At 37.1% G+C, this 20,235-nt stretch overlaps 1 protein-coding gene across 9 annotated transcripts in view; it reads right to left on the reverse strand.

The window, feature by feature from the left end:
* CADPS2 (calcium dependent secretion activator 2) overlaps positions 1-20,235 on the reverse strand; it is a 316,209-nt gene that overhangs the window by 143,214 nt on the left and 152,760 nt on the right. For all 9 annotated transcript variants that reach the window (XR_008449684.1, XM_054065620.1, XM_054065610.1 and 6 more), the window contains exons 7-8: positions 14,127-14,238; positions 5,029-5,168 (exon numbers count right to left, since the gene is read on the reverse strand). Coding sequence is in view for 8 of the 9 variants with exons in the window: in XM_054065620.1 (XP_053921595.1) it covers positions 5,029-5,168; positions 14,127-14,238 (252 nt within the window). In the remaining variant the exon portion in view is untranslated. The remainder of the gene's footprint in view (positions 1-5,028; positions 5,169-14,126; positions 14,239-20,235) is intronic.

The following is a 20,235-nucleotide window of genomic DNA, read 5'->3' on the forward strand; positions in this document are numbered from 1 at the left end:
TGATTGTATTCCTGACATCATACTTTATCTGTGAAAGTAATGCAGAACTGAAATAGAGTCATTTCAATGCGGTTACCTTGCACATTTCTCTAAAATAATGACACTGGGAGCAGATCTTATCTCCAGATCAGCCTTCAGATTACACATATTGACGTTATAAAGCTAATTCTGTTTCTCCTCCTGCCCTTCTTTGCTAGGTGACCATGAATAAGCAGCACGTAAGAGCTGGCAGCACCGTTGTTCTGGCTAACTTCAGTGTCCCTATGGCTCCTTTTATCTGACTTAGGAGCTCACTAGTAGCTATGACAGCAGTTTATCCAGGTGACAGTCACAGACTACAGTCCTAGCCACTGAAAAGCCAGCAGACCCAGTGCTATGTTCAGCTCTGTCACTGAATTGCCTGTGACCTCCGTGATCTCTGTTCATTCCCGCACTTCATTTCACTCATCTGTAAAACAGAGATAATTATACTCACCTCGCTGTCCTACGAACACTTTTTTCAATAGGTGACAAGTGTCATAAAAATGAGAGGGGAAAATTACTTATCCTCTTATTCTGCATCTTGTAAGAGTGCTAACCAGGGCACTCATCTCATCAATTCCTTTAGCTCTAAGACTCCAGCAGCAGGAGGAGAAATGTGATACTTCAGTCATGTACAGGGACTAGTAGCTGTTTTTTTCTTGTTTAGAAATGCTCTTCTAAGAACATTTCAGTCAATTCCAAGTGCACGAGAATAAAATCTAAAATGTTAGTAAATTCATGGTGATCTTTATATTCTGAAAATACACTCATGAAAAAATAATAAAAAAGAATTTTAAGAGAAAAATATTTTCACACAGATTTCTTACAACTTCAGAGACTAAACGTTTGAAAAAGTTGCCAAAATAATTGCTTTACAGATGAAAGACAGGGTAAAAACCTTTGCATGTATGTTCTCGAGTGCTTGTGAAATGTATATTCCAAACCCAAAAGTTTAAGAAATTAAAGCTATAACATTTCTATATGCAATATGTCATAGCAGAAAGCAAAACAGAACTTAGAAGAAAGAATTTTGCTTTTCAAATCTTGGGAAAAGTTCTGGACAGGAGCTATGCTGAAATGTTTTACTTTAAGTCAAACCCAAATAATACGACTTTGTAATACTGTCCTGTTCAATTTGTAAGAATTTCTTGTATATTATTATTCATTTTACTTTTTGAAGTATGACCATGAATCATTAATAATCCTTTTAGAGCAATCTATTTGAAAAAAACCCCTCAGAATTGCTTTTTTATCTCTGGTTTGGAAGCAGTAGAATAATAATATCCTTTAGTAACCACCAGGCTATGCTAACAGACAAGTTAACTGACACAAAATCTACTTAAATGCTTTAAATGCATGTGGATGTGCACAGTCACATTAAAAAACCCACACACATTAGAAAAAGTATTTACAGTAACACATATCTTAAGCAGATTAACCTGAAAACTTGAGTTTTAAATCCTAATTTAATTATGATTCAAGGAGAGCCAAGTGAGCCTTCCTGAAGAAAACAGTGCCACCCTAACACTGCTATTCTAATTCAATGGAAATAACCAGGCTTTTAGCATTTCATTTTGGAACTTTTTAGGTCAAATTTTGCTTATTTCTTCTGCTGATTTATTTTAGATTCAAGATTGCAACAGGAGAAATTAATAGAAACGTTAAAACCCCTCGTTTAGTATGGATGTTGGCTTTACTACCTTAATAAAGAAGATTAAAAATTATCTTGCATGTGCTTTTCATTTTAGACAGGGAAAAGGTTACCACTTTTTATGAGAGGAAGACAATTGCATCACAAATTATGAGAAAGGAATCTAAAGTATCATGAACTGCCGATAATTGGAACTGTTCTACAAATCCCTACTAATGAGTGACATCTACCCTGGCATTACTCAGACTTTCTAGCTTGCATGCTTCCCCTTTTAACCTGTTGACAGGGTTTAAATAGAAAAGGATGGTTAAATATCCTTTGGGTCATTTAATACTTTCATGCAAAAATTAAAAAAAAATATTTAAAATGAATAATAGGATTAAGTTTACTGTAAGAGGTATATTGGTATTCCTTACTTTTTAAGCACATAAAAAATGCATAGAAAAATCACGAATTGAGTGTTTTTTAAAAATTGCATTAGTAGAGTAACACTAAATTAGTTCTATGAATACGTCAACATAAACACAAGTGTTAAACTAATGTGGTTAGCAAAGCTACCTGTTTTTCGCAGAGTGCAAAAGAGCTGCAAATGAGATTCATAATAGTGTTGAGTCATAAGGATTTTTATTTCTTGCTCTTAGAAAGGTTACAATTTATAGTGAAAAAATCCCAAGTTTCTAATTTTATTTGAAATATAATTATTTGTTATGACTGCGGAAACCCAGAGAGGGAACATGATACAAAAGTGCTGCGGTCCAGAACACTGGTTATGAATTAAAAATCTCAGTTTAAGTACAAGAGAGTATAACTTGTAAAACTGAATAGTCTTGAAACATAAATTTGAGACAGGTTTTGAAGTAATTCAGCATATCCCCTGTATCAATAAATAAAGTCCATCTTAATAGGAGAAACTTTCCTGAAGGAGTAAACTCTACACTCACAATTAGCTTGGGCCTGTGGGTTTTGCTGACCCTGCAGAAACATTTGAGCATAGCTCCCATATCTGAAAAATCCATCTTTTATTACCATTATTATTTTTTCCAATCACGTTAGACCATTAATCTAATAAAATCCCTCTTTCTATAACGGGCTGTGTAGTAAGATTTTAATTCAACTTCGAATAAAGTTTGAGATTCTCAACTGAAAGGCATTATCTAATGCCAACAGATTGCCTTTTTCTCCTGTCAGACAAACCCGAGTCCCGCATGTTCACTTTTTAACTCAGACTGACACAAAAAAACGTAAGTTGTCTAGCTCATAGATTGGGCAAAGATAAAAGCACGAGATGCTTCTGAAAAATAAACTGAAGAATCGGAACTTAACTGGGACAATCACACTAACTACATTAGAACCCTGTCAAGGCTGTAAAATTCACCTTGCTAACATGATGAAATTCTAGCAAGCATGATTATATTTATTCATCCTTTTATTTCTTCCCTTTCTGTGCACTCCATGACACTGTGCTTAAATAACTGAACACAAACTTAAACTAAAACTAAAACTAAACTAAACTACAATAAAATAAAATAAAGAAAAATCTCCCTGTCCTCTTCACAATTAGGATAGCAGCAGCTGCCTTCCATCTTTTCGACACTTTATTTTCTCCTATGGCTTGTTTAATTGCATGTTATGCCAACATTGCTTTACAGACAGAATTGGGTTATCCACTTTTCTATCTCATGCAGGTTCACCAGGGCGCTGCAGAGCCCGGCACTGCAATAACACTGCCCAGCAGACCATAAGCCTTCGGTCACATGTTAGAGAAGTGACTATGCCCCAGCTCCCCCAGCTTGTGAGGTGTGCGGTATCCTTTTCTACCAGTGGCTTCCCAAGATTTACCTTTATGCGCCTACACAACTGGAGGTGTTATTATTCTCACTTCATAATGTGGGAACTGAAGTACTTTACTGAAAACTTTAGGCTTCAGATATTAAGATGAAGTTCTAATTTTTAGGATATTTGGACACTTTACAGCACAATGTATAATTACAGCCCAGTTTCCACTAATGCAAACTAGTAGCTGTGAGTATTGGGCACCTCTATGAAATCAGATGGCAGTTTATCAAACTGGGCACAGGAAACAAATAACATACCACGGGTTACTATAACGGAAACATTTTGGTCTCTTACAGGAAGGTGCTTCTGCATAGCACAAATGGAGATGCCAGTACTTTCAAGCATCCCTTAAGTACCTTAACTGCAAAATGTTCCTTTGCCTTCCCATAACACAGTCCATCATCCACCACATTTCCATCTTCTTGATAAATAAGGATTTCTCTGATAATACAGAATCAGTTCAGAATAACAATAGCTCTAATCTGTGTGTTGAAGCAGGTGGGAATCCCTCTTGGAAAACAAAACAAAAAAATGACCCCTTAACAGTTTCCCAGGGAGCCAAGGAAAGGCTGCAGAAACTGTCTGGATGATGGCTTGTCACAACATTTTTCCTGACTATTCATGTAAATGAATAATTCTTCTAACAGGTGGGTCTTGCACCTCCAAACTAACACCTTCTTCCTTCCTCTCACTGTAATTCCAATGCCTTCATACAGTAATTCATCAACCTTTTCAATAGTTTTGGAGGAATTATTAACCTTTTATTTCATTTCACATATATTTATGGTGGAAGAGTCGATACAACCCGCCCTCGGTGCCGTAACTTTTCTAGACAAATGTGTAGGGAATAATTGTTACAGCTAATTGCTATAAAGAAAAGGAACTGATGAGTGAGCTTGAGCATTTTTGGTGGGGAAACCAACAATATTAGCCTGAAGAATAGTGACAGAAATGAACCTGAAGTAAAATGAAGAAGTAACCAACTGTGCCAGGAGATCAGAATTCAAAATCAGCATTATATATATGTATATATATATGTGTATATAATTATTGAACATAGGAAATTTTGGCAATTGCTGACTGTAGAGAATAAGCAGAATATTAACAGCAGGAGATTAAAAATAAAATCTAAATAGTATGGCCACTATGTTAATTCTACATTAACACTTTGAATACTCCTTTTTTTTTTTTTTTGAAATGTACTTCTACTTAATTCAGAAGAAATTAGAAGGGTGGAAAACAGCTCCAGTAATTGCTTTATAACAGCAGATACAGCTTTGCTTACTATCAAAACCGCTGTTTTTGTAGTTGGGATGAGGAATAGTGGTGGCAGTTGGCTAGGAGAGCTGTCTGACTGTTTCAAACTGCATGTATAAAATGAAAACATAACACAATGCCATAGGAACTGTTGTACATATTTACAATATTTTAGAAACTTCATGGGTTTAGCCACATACGCTTAAATACAGACCCAATGAGGAAAAATCATAAACAGAGAGAGACAGAAAAAGGACTCTTACCCACAGTGCTTCATGTGAGGTGGTTTATCCATTCTCACTGCCAATTTAATTTTCAAGTCATTGTCCTGGCTGTTTTTGGGAACTATCATTTTATGCACATCAGGTGACTTTGGACTATTGGATGTTGGATACAACACTACCTGCAAGTCATAAAATAAAAATTTCAATGAGCTGATATACAAAAATCTGCTAGTCTTTAACAGAAACTTCTAAGCAGCGAAAATTCTCCTCCAGTCTGAAAGATGACTAAAACAGCTTTCATAAATCTAATAAAACAGTTGACCCAATCTTGTTGTAATAGATGAATTTCCAAAATGAACTCATTAATTTTCTTACAATTGGGAATTTTCATATTATGAGTTAATCAAATTTCCTTCTCTGTTAGTTCACTCTGAATTAACAGTTTTAAACAAAAAAGGAACAGCTGACACTTGCAAATGGTCATGTACAATTAATCAAAAACCTAAACTTTTATATTATTCAGTGCTCTGCTGGAAATATGCTACTGAAACAATTTGCTGTAGCATTATGCAACAGAATGCCCCTCCAGCAGTGACATTGCTTGAGTGAAGAAAACCAAAATATTCTTTTTCTTAATGACTCTATTTTTCAATCATTAACACTAATAAATGTCAATTATAGTAAAAATCACAGAAACTGGAGAAAAATTCCAAAGCATCTTTGCTGCAAATGGAGTATAATAATTATAAGACACTCCGTTCAGTTCACATGTGACATGGCACAAACCTTTTGTTTAAGGTACAGTGGTAGACATATAAAAATTCAAAAATACAGTTAATTTTAAATTTTTAGTTTTAAAAACAGTTACGCAAATTTCTTGATATTTTACTATTCAACCATTATTTTTTATTAATATTAGTCACAAGCTGTTAAATATTTATTTACCATCCAGGAAGTTTACCCATTCACAGTCACTGTAGTTAAATATTACTACTTCATTAAATCCTTTCCTACAGCCACGCTTTTTGTAATTAAATGATGCTAAAACATAATTTCCTTTCATTCTTTTTATAAGCACTACTTTTGAATCACTTTAGTCTCTAAAATATTCTAAACATGCTATTTGGGAGATTTGCATAATATTCAGTGAGTTCTCAATTACAACTATCACAAAGCAGTATTTCAAAAGTAATATAATTCTCAAAAGAAGCTGTATTCCTTGAAAAGTAAAATTAATCATAAGATTAACTGTAATGTTCATTTCTTACATGTCGTCCTTGTGGCTTGTGTCACATACATAAAACACAACATATCCTCCTCTGTGTCATTAGGACAGTTAAAACAAGGATTTGTGTAAGAACCTCCAAGCCAGCATAAATCTAATACATATTATTAAGCCAAAAATATTACAATGGTGTCGTTCAGATCTAATCATCTGAAAGATGATGAAAGATGCCTTCAGCTTTTCATCTCAGTATTTTGCAGAAACACATTCCTGCATCCCGTTAATATCAGGAGCTCTAGCGAAGCAGAGAAATATGATGCATCACCCCTAATCAAGTGTGCAACCTTTGTAATACCACTGGAAGAAATAACCTGTCAAAACTATTGAGGACCTCCATGCCTTTCAAAGAGGCAGGAAAAGAAAAAGTATATTCTGGTTTTAATAAATCAGGAGGCTATTTTTTTTTTCCTTTTTGCAAATGCATATCAAACACCATAAGAGAGCTTATTCCTTTACCAAGAAACAAACTGATCTCATTTTGGGTAAAAGCCATCCCTTAAAAAAAATTGAAAGCATTATGAGTGCGGCAACCTTTGAGTTCTGAAACATCAAACAGAAAATGATTTTTCGTTTGTTTATCTTTTTAAATGCGAGATTATATAAACAGAATTATTACGCGTTCCTTGCATTTAATCACTTAGCATTCACATAGGGCTCTAGGTGATGTTATGAATTTTTCCTTTTCTACAGGCTGCAGTTCCTCTTGTCCTATAACAGCTTGTTACAGCTCATGCATCCCAAGCAACAATTTTCTCCTGAAAATTTTGTGAGTTTTCAGAATGCTGATGAAAACATAAGCAGATAAGTGTATAATTAATTCATAACTTCAGTACTGATAATACCTTTCCTGAATTTTTGAAGTATTTTGGAGCTTTGTTTTCAAACCTCTTAAAATGAATAGGTAGCTGGCAGAATATTTAAGTATTCACTGTGTTGTGTTTCCATTACACTTTGTCATGCCTTCCAGCTTTAAACAATGAGAGTTAAAAGAACTTTGTCAACAAACTTCTTATCATTACAGAGACACACACACACACAGAGAATTTGACAGGCATTAATTATTTTCACAATAAACTTTGCACTAATATTGCTCTTAAGGGCAATACTAATAATTGAGTACCATTTCATCAGGTGGCACAAAGTGTAAGCTCCCACAAAATCACCAAAACAGTGGGCAAATGTTCCTTGATAGAAAAAGTAAGAAGTTGCTGAAATTTGTATTAAAAACATTGCCTCCACTATGGCACACTGCAATGCCATTGCCACTGTCCCTGGAGTAACTTCCTAGGCTATTCTGTCTCAGATTTCCTTTCAGCACTGCTTAAGAGAATTAAATCTCCTAGTTGTTGTTCTATAATCTACTTTAAAAAATGAAAGGGTATCAACTCATAGATTTTCTTTTAGTGACATAAAACTCACCAAAAGGCCTTTTGAAGGCCATGTAGGATGAGGCTTTCAGTAACGTGATCTAGTGGTAGGTGTCCCTGCCCATGGCAGAGGGGTTTTAAGTAGATGATCTTTAAGGTCCCGTCCAACCCAAACCATTCTATGATTCTATAGTACTCTTTCATTGTGCCTAAAACTTCTAGAAGTTTCATAAAATTTCTTTTACATGGTAAATTTCTAAATTAAAAAAAAAATTATTTTAACTTATCTGGATTTATTTATTGCATTTATCTTATTGTTCTTTTACCTATGGATATCACATAGCAGGCTATTGAACTGCAGGACAAAAAACTACGAGTTGTTAGTCTAGGGCTGTGTTTACAACAAGTAAACTAACAGGTAACCTGCACTAAAAGGTACAATCAACTATTAATGACCAGAATGCCACACACCAAACATAGCTGCTGTGCACCACAATGCTGCAGCTGATTTAAGGAAAATTAATGGTATCCAAAGAGTGTGAGTTGAGATAATTCAGTACATTCAATCATCTCCCAATCATTAAAAGTACACAATCATGAGGTCCAATTATATGTAGAATTGCACTTCCTCAGACCACACTGAAAAAAGTGGCAAGTTCACTCTATGCCTCTCCCAATTTGGATGTAAAAAAACCCACGGAAATCTTAAATATTACAGAATAACACATTTAAGAATTTGTGCGAGGTGATGTTCTCGTACATTCTTTCTTAATTGCAAATGACTGAAAATGTTTCTCTCTTGGGCTTAACATGTGACAGGTTGGAAAACATGAAGCTATTATCATTCAATGACTTTGCTAACCACAATTTATTGTGATTCTGTTGTAAATTTAAGTCACAGCTGGATCACAACAGACGAAGTTACTTGAAGTACCCTTGACCCAAACAGCCAATCCAGCCAAGCAAATATTAACTTTCCTCTACCTTTGGCACATTGATCACATCTTGTTTTAAAGGTATAAAAGAAAAGTTGAGTTGTCCAAAATACTCTGAAGTGTGAACAGATCAAACCTGGGACAATCTTGCCTTCTCAGAGCAGATAACCGAACGGAAGGTTTGGAGTCAAAAGTGCCGTGCAAGCACTACTTGCTATTGGTAGTTTAGATAGAGCTCTCAAGCTAACCATCCCAAGCCACAGTTGCCGTGGTGTCAGAAGAAAGCGCAGTCTTCAGAAACAACCAATGAAGCTAAGAGACAAGCGGACTGGCATGCTGTAGACACACTTGAGAAAAATCAAGAGTCAAGATAATCCCTACTTTTTCCCCCATCCCACACATGCTGCTGAGTTCGGTTTCAGCCAACTCATGTCCTTGCATCTCTCTCCCTCCTCATCCCCTACTTCCACTCAAAAACAGTTCAAGAGATGAACCCAAGCATTGGAGTTACTCACTCTTCCAATTTGAAAAGAGATTTTGACTCCAAGTTGTGGAGTCAAAGACACATGTTGAGAAGTCAGTCCTTGGGCACCAGACCTTGGTAATCATGATAATTCTGAGCAGACTATGATGAGTTTTGGCTATGAGAAACCTGACTATGAAATCTGACTATGAAAACTATGAAAATGCCTGGTACATAAGATCATATATTCCCTCAACTGCATTTGTTAAAGCTTTCATCACACAACATGACTAACTAATTCAACAGAAAGCTTTTTTTTTGTTTTAAAATGCAGTGATTTGAAAAAATGCCAGTGCAAGCAGAGAGGACAGGGAAATTTTATATCATGAAATAAGGACCCATTATTATTTGGCACATGCATATTTATGCTGCAGGATCATAGCAAAATTTCCTAGTTATATACACTCTATTTTACTAATTTGAAAATAATATTGTAGTCCAAAATGATTGAAGCTGGTTTGAGATAGGAAATAGATGACTAGTAACAGTATAGAGACCCTTTAATGTTATGTTGCTTGTATAAGTCTGGCCCTAGCCTTACTTAGGGGACACCTACCTTATTTCATAGAAATGTCTGCCGAGTCCTCTCAACTAAACTGCTCCCTGCTTTTCTGAGTTATGATGTCAGCCTCTTGCCCAAAGACAGGTTAATGTCAGAAAGACAGAAGATGCTGTCAATGTGACAAAAAATGAAAACTCCCTCAAATGCCCCAGACGCAGCTACCAAGCACCAAGCACAGCACTGCACTGGTGTCCTTTAAGCATTTAGTAATGACGCACTACTGCCAGGATGATAAAGCAAAAACAAAACTCAAGGGAAGGGACAAGTTTGGAGGTAGAAATGGGAAAAGGAGATGGCTCTCTTGAATGTAACTCCCTTAGAGGTCTCAACTAGGGAATCCCTAAAGAAAGGGTTAATAAGGACTTTATCATCAAGGGAGCTTATGAGTATTTCACATAGGCTCTGCCATCTCATGTACTTTGCGACCTCTGGCTTTTCATCTGTGGTGGTATTATAGCTCAGACACCCAGTCAAGGCTTTTGGTAAAACAAGTGGTTTAAAAGAAACAAAAATCAAACAGAAAAACTGAACAGATGCAAGGTGAAAGAGATATCTGAAATACAGTTGACAAAGAACCAGGAAGACTTTGCAATTTATGCAATCAATGGACCTCTGCTGATGCTGCCAGCTGAACACTTACCTTACATCTTAGTAATTGATAAGAGTTGTCTTCAAGCCCTTTCCAAACAGCCTGTCCTTCAAATCTAAGAGAGAGCATGCCAGAATGAAAAATATCTCAAGAATTTCTCTGAGAGGCATTCTCAGAGGAGCTACTGAGAAAACCCCTGTTAGTGTGGAAACAAAAACACTCAGCCAGACATAGCGACGTGCTGACAGGAAAATGCTCAGGAAGCAAAAGAAAAAGGAGGAGTGGAAGTAATCTCTTATCATTTTCCAAACTTAAAAAAACAGACAGGAAAAATAAAACCTGCACAACCTCAGTCATTTCAAAACCTGATGGAGAAACACATTCCCCAGGATGGCAGGCTTTAAATTAACATATTCACAGCATGAAATCATCTCTGTTCAGCAGTCCTTTGAAGGCAGTACAGAAGATAACCTATGTGCCCAGTGCAGTTGGCATTCAGAAACTAGGCAATCATGTCAGTATGGATACTTAGCCAGCAGAGCTATTTTACAATTCTTTAAATCAAACCCAGAGTGACAGTACTGATAAAAAAACCCATAACTGCACAGCTAATCATTGCTTGCTGCAGCTGACTGTGACAAGCAGGTTGTGAGAAAATAGTTGCCTTTTAATTGAATAGTAAAGCGACAAGGCTGAAATATTCTTACATTCAAAAAGTATCAGCAATCAAACACCACCTACTGCTCTCGCATTGTACTCACATGTGTGCTAAGCAGGCACGATGGCTGTCGCTTTGAATTACTAGGCTTGAACATCTTCATACACAAAGGACAAAGAAAAGTTGATGTCAGATCCCTGAGTTTCATAAACCACTAGGCTGATTTTTTAGAAGTATTTACTCTGAACTCAGAAGGCTTCTCTTCATGCCTCCTCAGTTGTTGCACATACAAATGCAAACATCAATTCTGCCATCTCTATGCACATACAAAAATTATGGAAGCAGCCAGGTCAGTATCAGCCACAGAAAAACTATAACATGCATTTGAAAGATACTTGAGTAAAGTGAGTTCTAAAGATTTCCTTATTAGAAGAAATTTAGCTTTAAAGATGCAGCTTGTCTCACTTTCTAGAATTAAATTCATTGGCTCACTGTGCAGAGGTCTGCACAACCACAGACACAGACCACGACTCCAGAAGGTGACGTTCTACAGAATCGAGATCCAAGTACCATCTGTTCACCTCCTGAGCACCACACATCTCCTTTTTTCTCTCAAGTGGACAACTGAGTTTGCCCAACTGTTTTCCAGTTCGTGTGGAACAGACAATAAAGGTTAGGATTTGCTTATTGTTTCAAGACACTTACAGCAGTCAGTAGGTAGCCAGAAGAAAACTGTCCAGCAAGCAAAACTTTCTCTCTGTATTCATGACTGGATTTACTTTGGTATTTTTAGAGGAAGAGACCAAAGTCAGACAAGTGACATAATAAGAACTACTTCCTATTGGTTAAGCACATGTTAAATTTCTTGAAGGGGGAAGACATTAAACACAGGCAACAACTCTTATGTCACTTTGTGCACACCTGGTGACTTCTACAGCAGAGGTCGAGCAGCTGCCAGCCTCTGCTTCCCAACGGGCAGTATATAAAGCTATAAGTATGGTCTGCCCTCTCTACTGAAAGCATGAGCCTGTATCCCTTCTATTCTGACATAAGCTACTTATTTCTGGAAATCAGCAATATCTCCTTCTTAAACAGAAGAGCTGTAGTGCTGCTGTACTGAGATCAGGCCCTACACCTTAAGATCATAAGTGCAAGAGACTGCTATGCACTGATGGGATCAATGGAAATGCCCTCTCCTCTGCAGCTCTGGATAAAGCTTTGCTGGCTCCACATTTCACATGTTAGATCTGTTTTCATAAAAATCTGGTCCCTTGGTGGCAGAAGAAACCCTTTAGCATGTGATGGAAGTTCAAAATTCAAATCATGTAACTTGATGCTGCCTTCCATTTCTAATTATAGATTAAACAGAACAAAATCTTCAGAATAACCGCAGGGTATGGGAAATGCAAACTTCAATAATGTAGAAAAGTGGTATCAGGTCAAGACACATGCTTTGAAGAAGTATTAAATTAATTAATGTCCAAAGCAAGCCTACCTCATAAAGGGCAGGTTTGAGTTGAATTTTTAAGTACAGAAAAAATACCAGCAGAAGTATCCTCAGGCCTTTTCAGAGCTTAACAAACTTAGCTGAGTCAGCTGCACTCTGGCAAGTCACTGCAGTGTACTGACCAGGCATAAAGTTGCCAAACTTTATTAGAATTAAACTTATTCAGTGGGATACTGAATCTTTTCAAAGGCTACCCAAATTTAAATCTCTCAAAACCGAAAATGAAGACTCCAAGAACAAAATAAGCCTTTGAAAGTTAAAGCTAAAACATATAGCATGGGTGTACACAGTACCTTAAAATTATTTTGTAAGAATTCTGCCAAATAGTTTTCCAATCCCCCCTGAAGCTAGCAACCACCATGCTCAAACACTCTGGTTAAATCAGAGAGGTAAGTTGGTGGACAGCCCCTTCTTCAGAGTTTAGTGTTTGCCACCAGCAGCTAGAAGGTGTCTGTCAGCAGCCCCAGGTATTGCCAGACCTGGGAGGCACAGCAGGACAGACCAGATGCCCAAACAGTCTGATGAAAAGCCAACAAGTCCTTTTTCACGTTATTTTCTACTGCTAAAGACCATGTGCTGTACATAAGGTCTCTGTGGGAGTTCTATCTTTTACTCACCTTTTATAGAAGGTATTTTGGGGGCAAAGATGGGGCTAGACATTTTTAGTAAATTAGGATTCGATTATAAAACGTAAGTTCAGTATGCAAGCATATCTCACGTACTTCTGTTTGCTGCACCCCTGTGGCATCTCTGTATCTGCCCGGCTCCTGCCAGTGTGTTACCCCTTCTCGGATCCCTCCGAATCCCTCCCCACATAGAACCCCCCTTCACCTCAGCCATCCCTGACCAAGGGAACTTAGAGGCCTCCTAGAAGGACATGAGAGGGCACAAAAAGTAAACATACTGAGGTTACAGTCCTGAACCTAACCAGGGACTCGATGCGTGGGAGAATCCGTATGTAGCTGCCTGCACTTGGACACAAAGTCGAGGAGAGCCCATCTCATCCCAACAAGCTGTCCTTGCTTGAACACAAAACAGCCATGACTGAATGCACAACTGAGCACTACATGCACTACATGACAGAGGGGGGAATTTCAACATGAGATGGGGGAGCAAGATTTGGAAACCCTCTTTGCCTTGTTCACATTACCCTCCACTTTCTATGACACACTGCACTCTCTACCCTCTAATTTTGGTCTAAGAAGGATAAACTATCCTGTCAAGACAGGGAAAATGTGAAAAAGGAAGGGAAGCTCATACAGAAGAAGAGTGAGAACTCTTATTTTAATCTGACATGTTATCTACATCACTCCTTCCTCCCCATCCTTCCACCTTTTAAGTTTTTCCTTCCCTTTCCCCAATCATTTGCTTTATTTATTACATGTCAAGTCTTCTCTCTCTCCCCTTCAATTCTAATTTGAATAGCTAAAAGCATTGGTAGGTCACCTAGGAATGAAAATAAGCTTTAAACAGACAAAGAGAACTGTTAAGGATCCCTGATGCAAATTTCTGAAAGGCAAGCCAAGTCAACATCTCAAGTTTTGAACACTGGGAAAAGACACTCTTAAAAGAAAAAGCACTGTTTGGTACAGCTGCAGCAGAGCAGGTGCAGTACTAAATATCTTATATCATTTTATGGCATGTTTAATCAATACTCACATTTCTACACATAATTTCTCATATATTTCTTGTTCCTACATGTAATACTCACTCTTCCCAGCTCTTTATCTTCAAGTGCCAGCACCCCAGTGCTTTCTGTAAAGAGTTTTACTTTGACAATAGGCCGAGGATGTGTAGTAGTAAAATCTCCTTGAGTTCCCCATCTGCAACAAACACAAGAACAGAATTTAACTGAGGCAGAGGACAGGCCTCAGAATGATAAGACTGTAATCTTTTGACAGAATATTTATTAATGCACTCCTAGAACTTAATTTCCAAACTTTTGAGGAGAGGGCATGGAAGTATGTTTTTAAGCATCCAAAATTAATTTTTTACATAGAGAAATTGGCTTTTCTGTCTGATAAGACAAATCAACACTTTTCTACATGACTTTTGTAATCAAAAATCAGTAATAATTTTTTTAATGGGAAAACCCAATGTACTGAAAGTACATTGTCGTAGAGGAATACAGAACCAAGCAAGAAAGTGAAGGAAGTGGAGGAAGGGGGAAAGGGAGAAAGGGAAGAGACATCTTTTTTTCTATTAAATATGTTATTAAATTCATTATCTTGTGCATACAGGTCAAATTAATTCAGCACAGAATCATATCTCAGTTCTAAAGAAAGTACTTATATGTTTAAGTGAACGAACTATACAGAAATTAAGAGACTTAAACAAGAGAAAATCTTGTTTCATGAGATATTGAAACTCAGTATAAGAATGCAGGAAAAATGTAAAACCAAACAAAAAAGATGGAAAAAATTGTTATTTATCAGAGTGACTAGAGCTCTGCAAGATAATTATTGCCACAAGGCTTCACGCTTTTAGAGAAGTTAAATTAGGCAGACAGACTTCTAGCTGTTAATCTCTTGTCTTAGTTAAGACACGTGTTTTGTCAGCCTTTCCCCCTGTCTATGTGCTGGTGGTACAAAAAGAGGAAAGTTATACTAATTAGATTGCAACTTGCTCCAACAAGCTATTCCATTTTCCTAAACAATTCCATGGTACTCACTGCATTGATGATAGTGATTCTGGTTATGCTACTAAGCACAAATTAAATGCATAAAGTAAGTGCAGCTCCACTTTCTCTTATCTTTTCTCTACTACTTGAGATAACATGATTAGCAGAAATTAAAAATACAGAGAAAAAAAGGTGACCTTACGAGCAGTCTCATAAAAGGATGGATCACACAAGCTAAAATCTTAGACGGCCTCATTTACAAAAAGCAGTACTTTTATTTTGCATTCAAGAATAATTTACAGGGACTCTCCATTGTTGGAAAATGAGCGTACAGTAGTAATCCTCCAGCAGAAGGATCTAAGAGGTAGAAGAAAATCCTTCAACAAACGGGAGTTATAGACTTCAAGATGAAGTCTAGAAAGTAATACATGACCAGCCTCAAACATTGCTAAGAAAGCAGTGATCCCATATAAACCAGTCCTAGAAGTGGCTAACACATGCCAGACTACGAAAGTGAGGTTCACTGAAAATTAAACGAATCTTACGTTATATTCTGTCTTCTTTGCTTTCTCTGGATTAGACAGATACTCGCTAGCTAGCCTTAGCCTCAGCTAAAGTGGCAACTGAAACAGGAACTCCCACAGATTACCTTCCTGAGAGGGTGAAACCTGTTTTGTGATAGGACAATAGATGCTGCAGTCGCAGGACAAGAAAATGCTTAGCACTGCTGCTGGGTAGGTTTCATCACGATACAGAAATGAGATTTCCAAGATGAAAGCAGCTTCATAAAAGATGAGATAGTCACATTTTCAGTCTCCCCCTTTCCCCAGACCCCATTAATCAGGAAGAATGCTGCCTTGCAATTGCAAACACAATCTAAGCACTTTGTTAGTTGCACACATCCCTTCTCAGGCACCAGGATATATTTGTTCCTGAGCTTCCAGAAACTTCGAACTGTGCACGCTGCAATGGATAGAAACACAGGAATAATCAAGAGGAACTCCTACTAAAATTACAAAACAAAGCAAAAGCCTCTCTACAAAGTTATAGTGCCAGTGTTAACTCACAGACAGAAGAAAAGAAATCAGAAGAAGTCATGCTAACTAAAAGGGAGAGAACAGATCCTGCCTTTTCAACCAAGAGAGCTTCACCAGGGGTGGCTTAGGTTCTACAAGCTGAGCAGCAGGTATGCACCATGGCACGTGCTGTGGTCTGGGCACTCCAGCATCTGGCTTCAGCACCTTCCCAGAAAGTGGTGCAGCTTTCCCTGGAGACACGTGCTGAGAACAATTGTTCAAGAAAATTGCATCAATTCTATATATAATGCCAATATCATAAATATAGCCTTCCTAGTCAATAACTATTAATTTACCATATCATTTGTTATTTCTAGTGTAAAATTCTGTCAACTTTCTCCATGCTTTTGCCTATTTATTCTATAACTACACATTCTAAGAGTTGTTAGGGAGTGAGGCAGGTATTAGTCTCTTCTCCTAAGTAACAAGTGATAGGACAAGAGGGTTGTCAAGCATTAAAACAGGCTGCCCGGGAAATTGGTTGAATCACCATCCCTGGAGGTATTTAAAGACGTGTAGATGTGGCATTTAGGGACACGGTTTAGTGGTAAACTTGGCAGTTAGGTTAAGGGGTGGACTTGATAACCTTTAAGGTCTTTTCCAATCTAAATGATTTGGTGATTCAAGGATTCTATGAAAAGCAGTACAGGAGGATACCTAATAACCCATAGAATCAATACTCAAACAGTAATTATCATGATGCAAATCTTGATCACCATTACTGTAATATATTATTTCAATTTATAGATTATAAATGCTAATATAATTATATCCACTTGGTTTCTCAAAAATTTAACATTTTTTTCCAAAACACATTTTTCTTCTCCGAGATGCATTTATTAAGACCTATTGTAATGCTAATATTTCCTGTTTCACATCTGCTTAATCACATTGGAGTAGCTGTGGTGAAACATTTCCTCTACATTTAAAAGTTAAGCTGCTACATATAGGTCAGACAAACCTGTATTTTTCCTTTAGGGTTGGTACTTTACCCTGATATTTTCCTGGATAAAATGCAGTACTTCTCAGAAATGTCTTTCTGATCCACAGATTAAAAGCCAACCACCATACAAAGGTTTCTTTGTATTATACACAAGACTTTTTAGTTATTAATTGAACAACTTTTTGACTGTTTTAAAATAAGAACTAACAATGTGGCCTCAAGAATTTAAATACTGAATAAAGAAAAGTTACTGTTCTTTACATTTTAACTTTCAACAGCAATAACAGTGAAACACTTTCTGCAAGAAAATAAATCCTACAGTTCACTTTTACTTTTCATATAGAGGAGAAGGTGAACTTGTAGGTGGTAACTTGGTTTCCTGTGAATACAGAAGGAAACTGTATGCGCCATTTTGATCTCAAATGAGTCAAATGTTGAAGATAATTTATTTCAGGCTTACTCTGCTATGAAGATTCTGAACTGTGGAAAGAATTAGAAGGAAGAACAGGTAAATTAATTCACCTGATTTCTAAAACTACTATTTACAAAAGTGTATTTTTAGTAATTCTTAACACGATAGAAAAAAGTAATTCTTTATATTACTAATAGTGTATGTTTTAACTACCAAATGTACGTAAGCAATGGAAACAGCACCACTTCCACAAATCTGACGGAGTCGTTGATATTTAAGAATGAAATTTTTGTCAAAACAAGTGACAATCTCATGCAGTAGTTAACTCAAGTTAAGTTAAAATTTTCCCATTATTATCTAGTTAGTTTTTTTTTTTTTAAATCCTCTTAGAAAAGTAGTCAAAAGTAACAATAACTTCAGTGCTAAATGCCGAACCCATATCTCCCCAATTTAGAGAGAAGGATGTTGTGGGGAACCATGTCAAAGGCTTTACAGCGTCCATATAGATCACATCTGTTGGTTTTAACATGTCCACTGCTGTGGTTACCCCATCACAGAAAGCCACCAGCTGGTTTATAGAGGCCATATTACCAACTACAACTGCACATACAGGCAAGGAGTGACAAAATATGGGAGATCAAGCAAGCTGCTGTACCAGCAGTGCAAGTCACCCCACAGCGATCTGACGAGATCTTTAATTTGTTGAGGAGGCTCCACTCAGCCAAACAAAAATAGAGTTAAATCCATACTTACCTGATTCTTGCTTTTTTACTGAGACTCCTGAAGACAGTATCAGCTGGTACTAATTACTGTTAGCTCTTCTCCACTAATAATTGGACAAATATGGTGAGCATTTCTTTTATGAGCACAGAAATACCCATCCATTTGGCAACGACTGACACAACGATGCGACACTAGAAATCACAGCCTTAACGCTAACAGCTATCTCATACAACTCAAAGGCATGCTTACTTTATGTCTTTTGCATGCCTTACAAAATAATATGAACATTAATGAAAGTTCTTGAAAAAGGATGTTGAATTGCTACTGCCTAACCAGCAGGAGTTTATTATGCAGCATCAAGGACTTAATAGGGTAATGATTATTCCTTATATGCAACACTACAATCATCATTTTTTTCAAATGTATTTATGTGAAAATTTATGTATATTTCTCCATTACATCAGAGGATCCTGGAATTCATATTTGAAACCATAAGGGAAAGAGTTTGTATATTTCTGCCTCTCTGTAATGCTTATAATGTTGTTTAGGCTTTCTTGGGGAAAAAAATTATCTGTATTTTCTTATTTTTCTATGTGAAAATTACTAATTTTGATGGAAGTACAAGGAGCATATGTAATTTTCTCCATCAGAGCCAGCTTATTAAACTGCAGCTGAAAGGCAATGCATAAAGGAAGTTGTAAATAAATCATAATGTCCTTTTACAGTAGAAACACAGACAAGCTCCATGCTCAGGCAAACTAAGTCGTGAGCTTGGTCAAATATCTTGGCCTTTCATCTCTAATCTCATGTAATGTTTTATATGTCTTGATGCTATTCTTCCCTGTGTTACTGTGATTCCACTATTTTATGCAGAAACCTTGCTGAGAACTACAGATTCATTGTTTTACCATCCCCACTATAGAAACAATAATACTGCATAAAATCTTAGAGGGTTGTCAAGTAGTGAAGGAGCATTACAATAGTAATGCTTTTATCTCTGAGGTTCCCATAAAAATCCTCCTAAAACTACAAAATACAGATATGAGACAGATAATTGGTTCTACAGCGACGGATGACAATAGGATGAAGTACAGAAAAAAAGGAAATTTTGGTGTAAGAATAAAAAGTCATACAATTGCCTCTAAGTGTCACCTTTGATTCCACCTAATAGGGTCTACACTACTGTCCCTTACTTTTTCCTTATTTTTCTTTTACTATTTTTCATTTATTTCCATCTATATGGGAACTTTTGACTTGGCACAGTAGCTTTTTGACATGAAGACTAACAAGTCATCTCTTCAGCCCTTACCTTAACAAAAAGTTGGGTAGTTAGGACCTGTAGCTGGATACACTACGTAGTTGGGCATTCAATTTCTGAATGCATCATCAAGACAATATTTAGTATAGTCACTGTGGCTTCAGCAGCAAAATTAAAGGGCATTGCGCTGGTTGTTACAAAACAATAGCCATCTCTTCTTGGAAATCGGCTCTGAAGAACTGGTCCTGTATCGAGGCCAGTACTGTTCATTATCTTCATAAATGATATAGACATTGAGAGCCACAAAGGTGATCATAGGGCTGGAGGACTTCTGTTATGAGGACAGACTGAGAGAATTGGAGTTGTTCAGCCTGGAGAAGAGAAGGCTCCAGAGAGACCTCAGAGCAGCCTTCCAGTACCTGAAGGGGGCTTACAAGAAAGCTGGGGAGGGACTTTTCACAAAGGCATGTAATGCTAGGATGAGGGGTAATGGCTCTAAATTGGAAGGGGAGAGATTTAGATTAGACATTAGGAAGAAATTCTTCATGATGAGAGTGGAGAGATACTGGAACAAGTTGCATGTGGAAGTTGTGGCTGCCCCATCCCTGGAGGTGTTCAAGGCCAGGTTGGATGGGGCCTTGAGCAGCCTGGTCTAGTGGGAGGTGTCCCTGCCCCTGGCAGAGGTGTTGGAACTAGATGATCTTTAAGGCCCCTTCCAACCCAAACCATTCTATGATTCTACAGTTCTAACTGAAAGCTCTGAATCAGATCCTTAGTCCTTACAGCAA

Source organism: Cuculus canorus, chromosome 1 (assembly GCF_017976375.1).
Source record: "Cuculus canorus isolate bCucCan1 chromosome 1, bCucCan1.pri, whole genome shotgun sequence".
Lineage (NCBI taxonomy): Eukaryota > Metazoa > Chordata > Aves > Cuculiformes > Cuculidae > Cuculus > Cuculus canorus.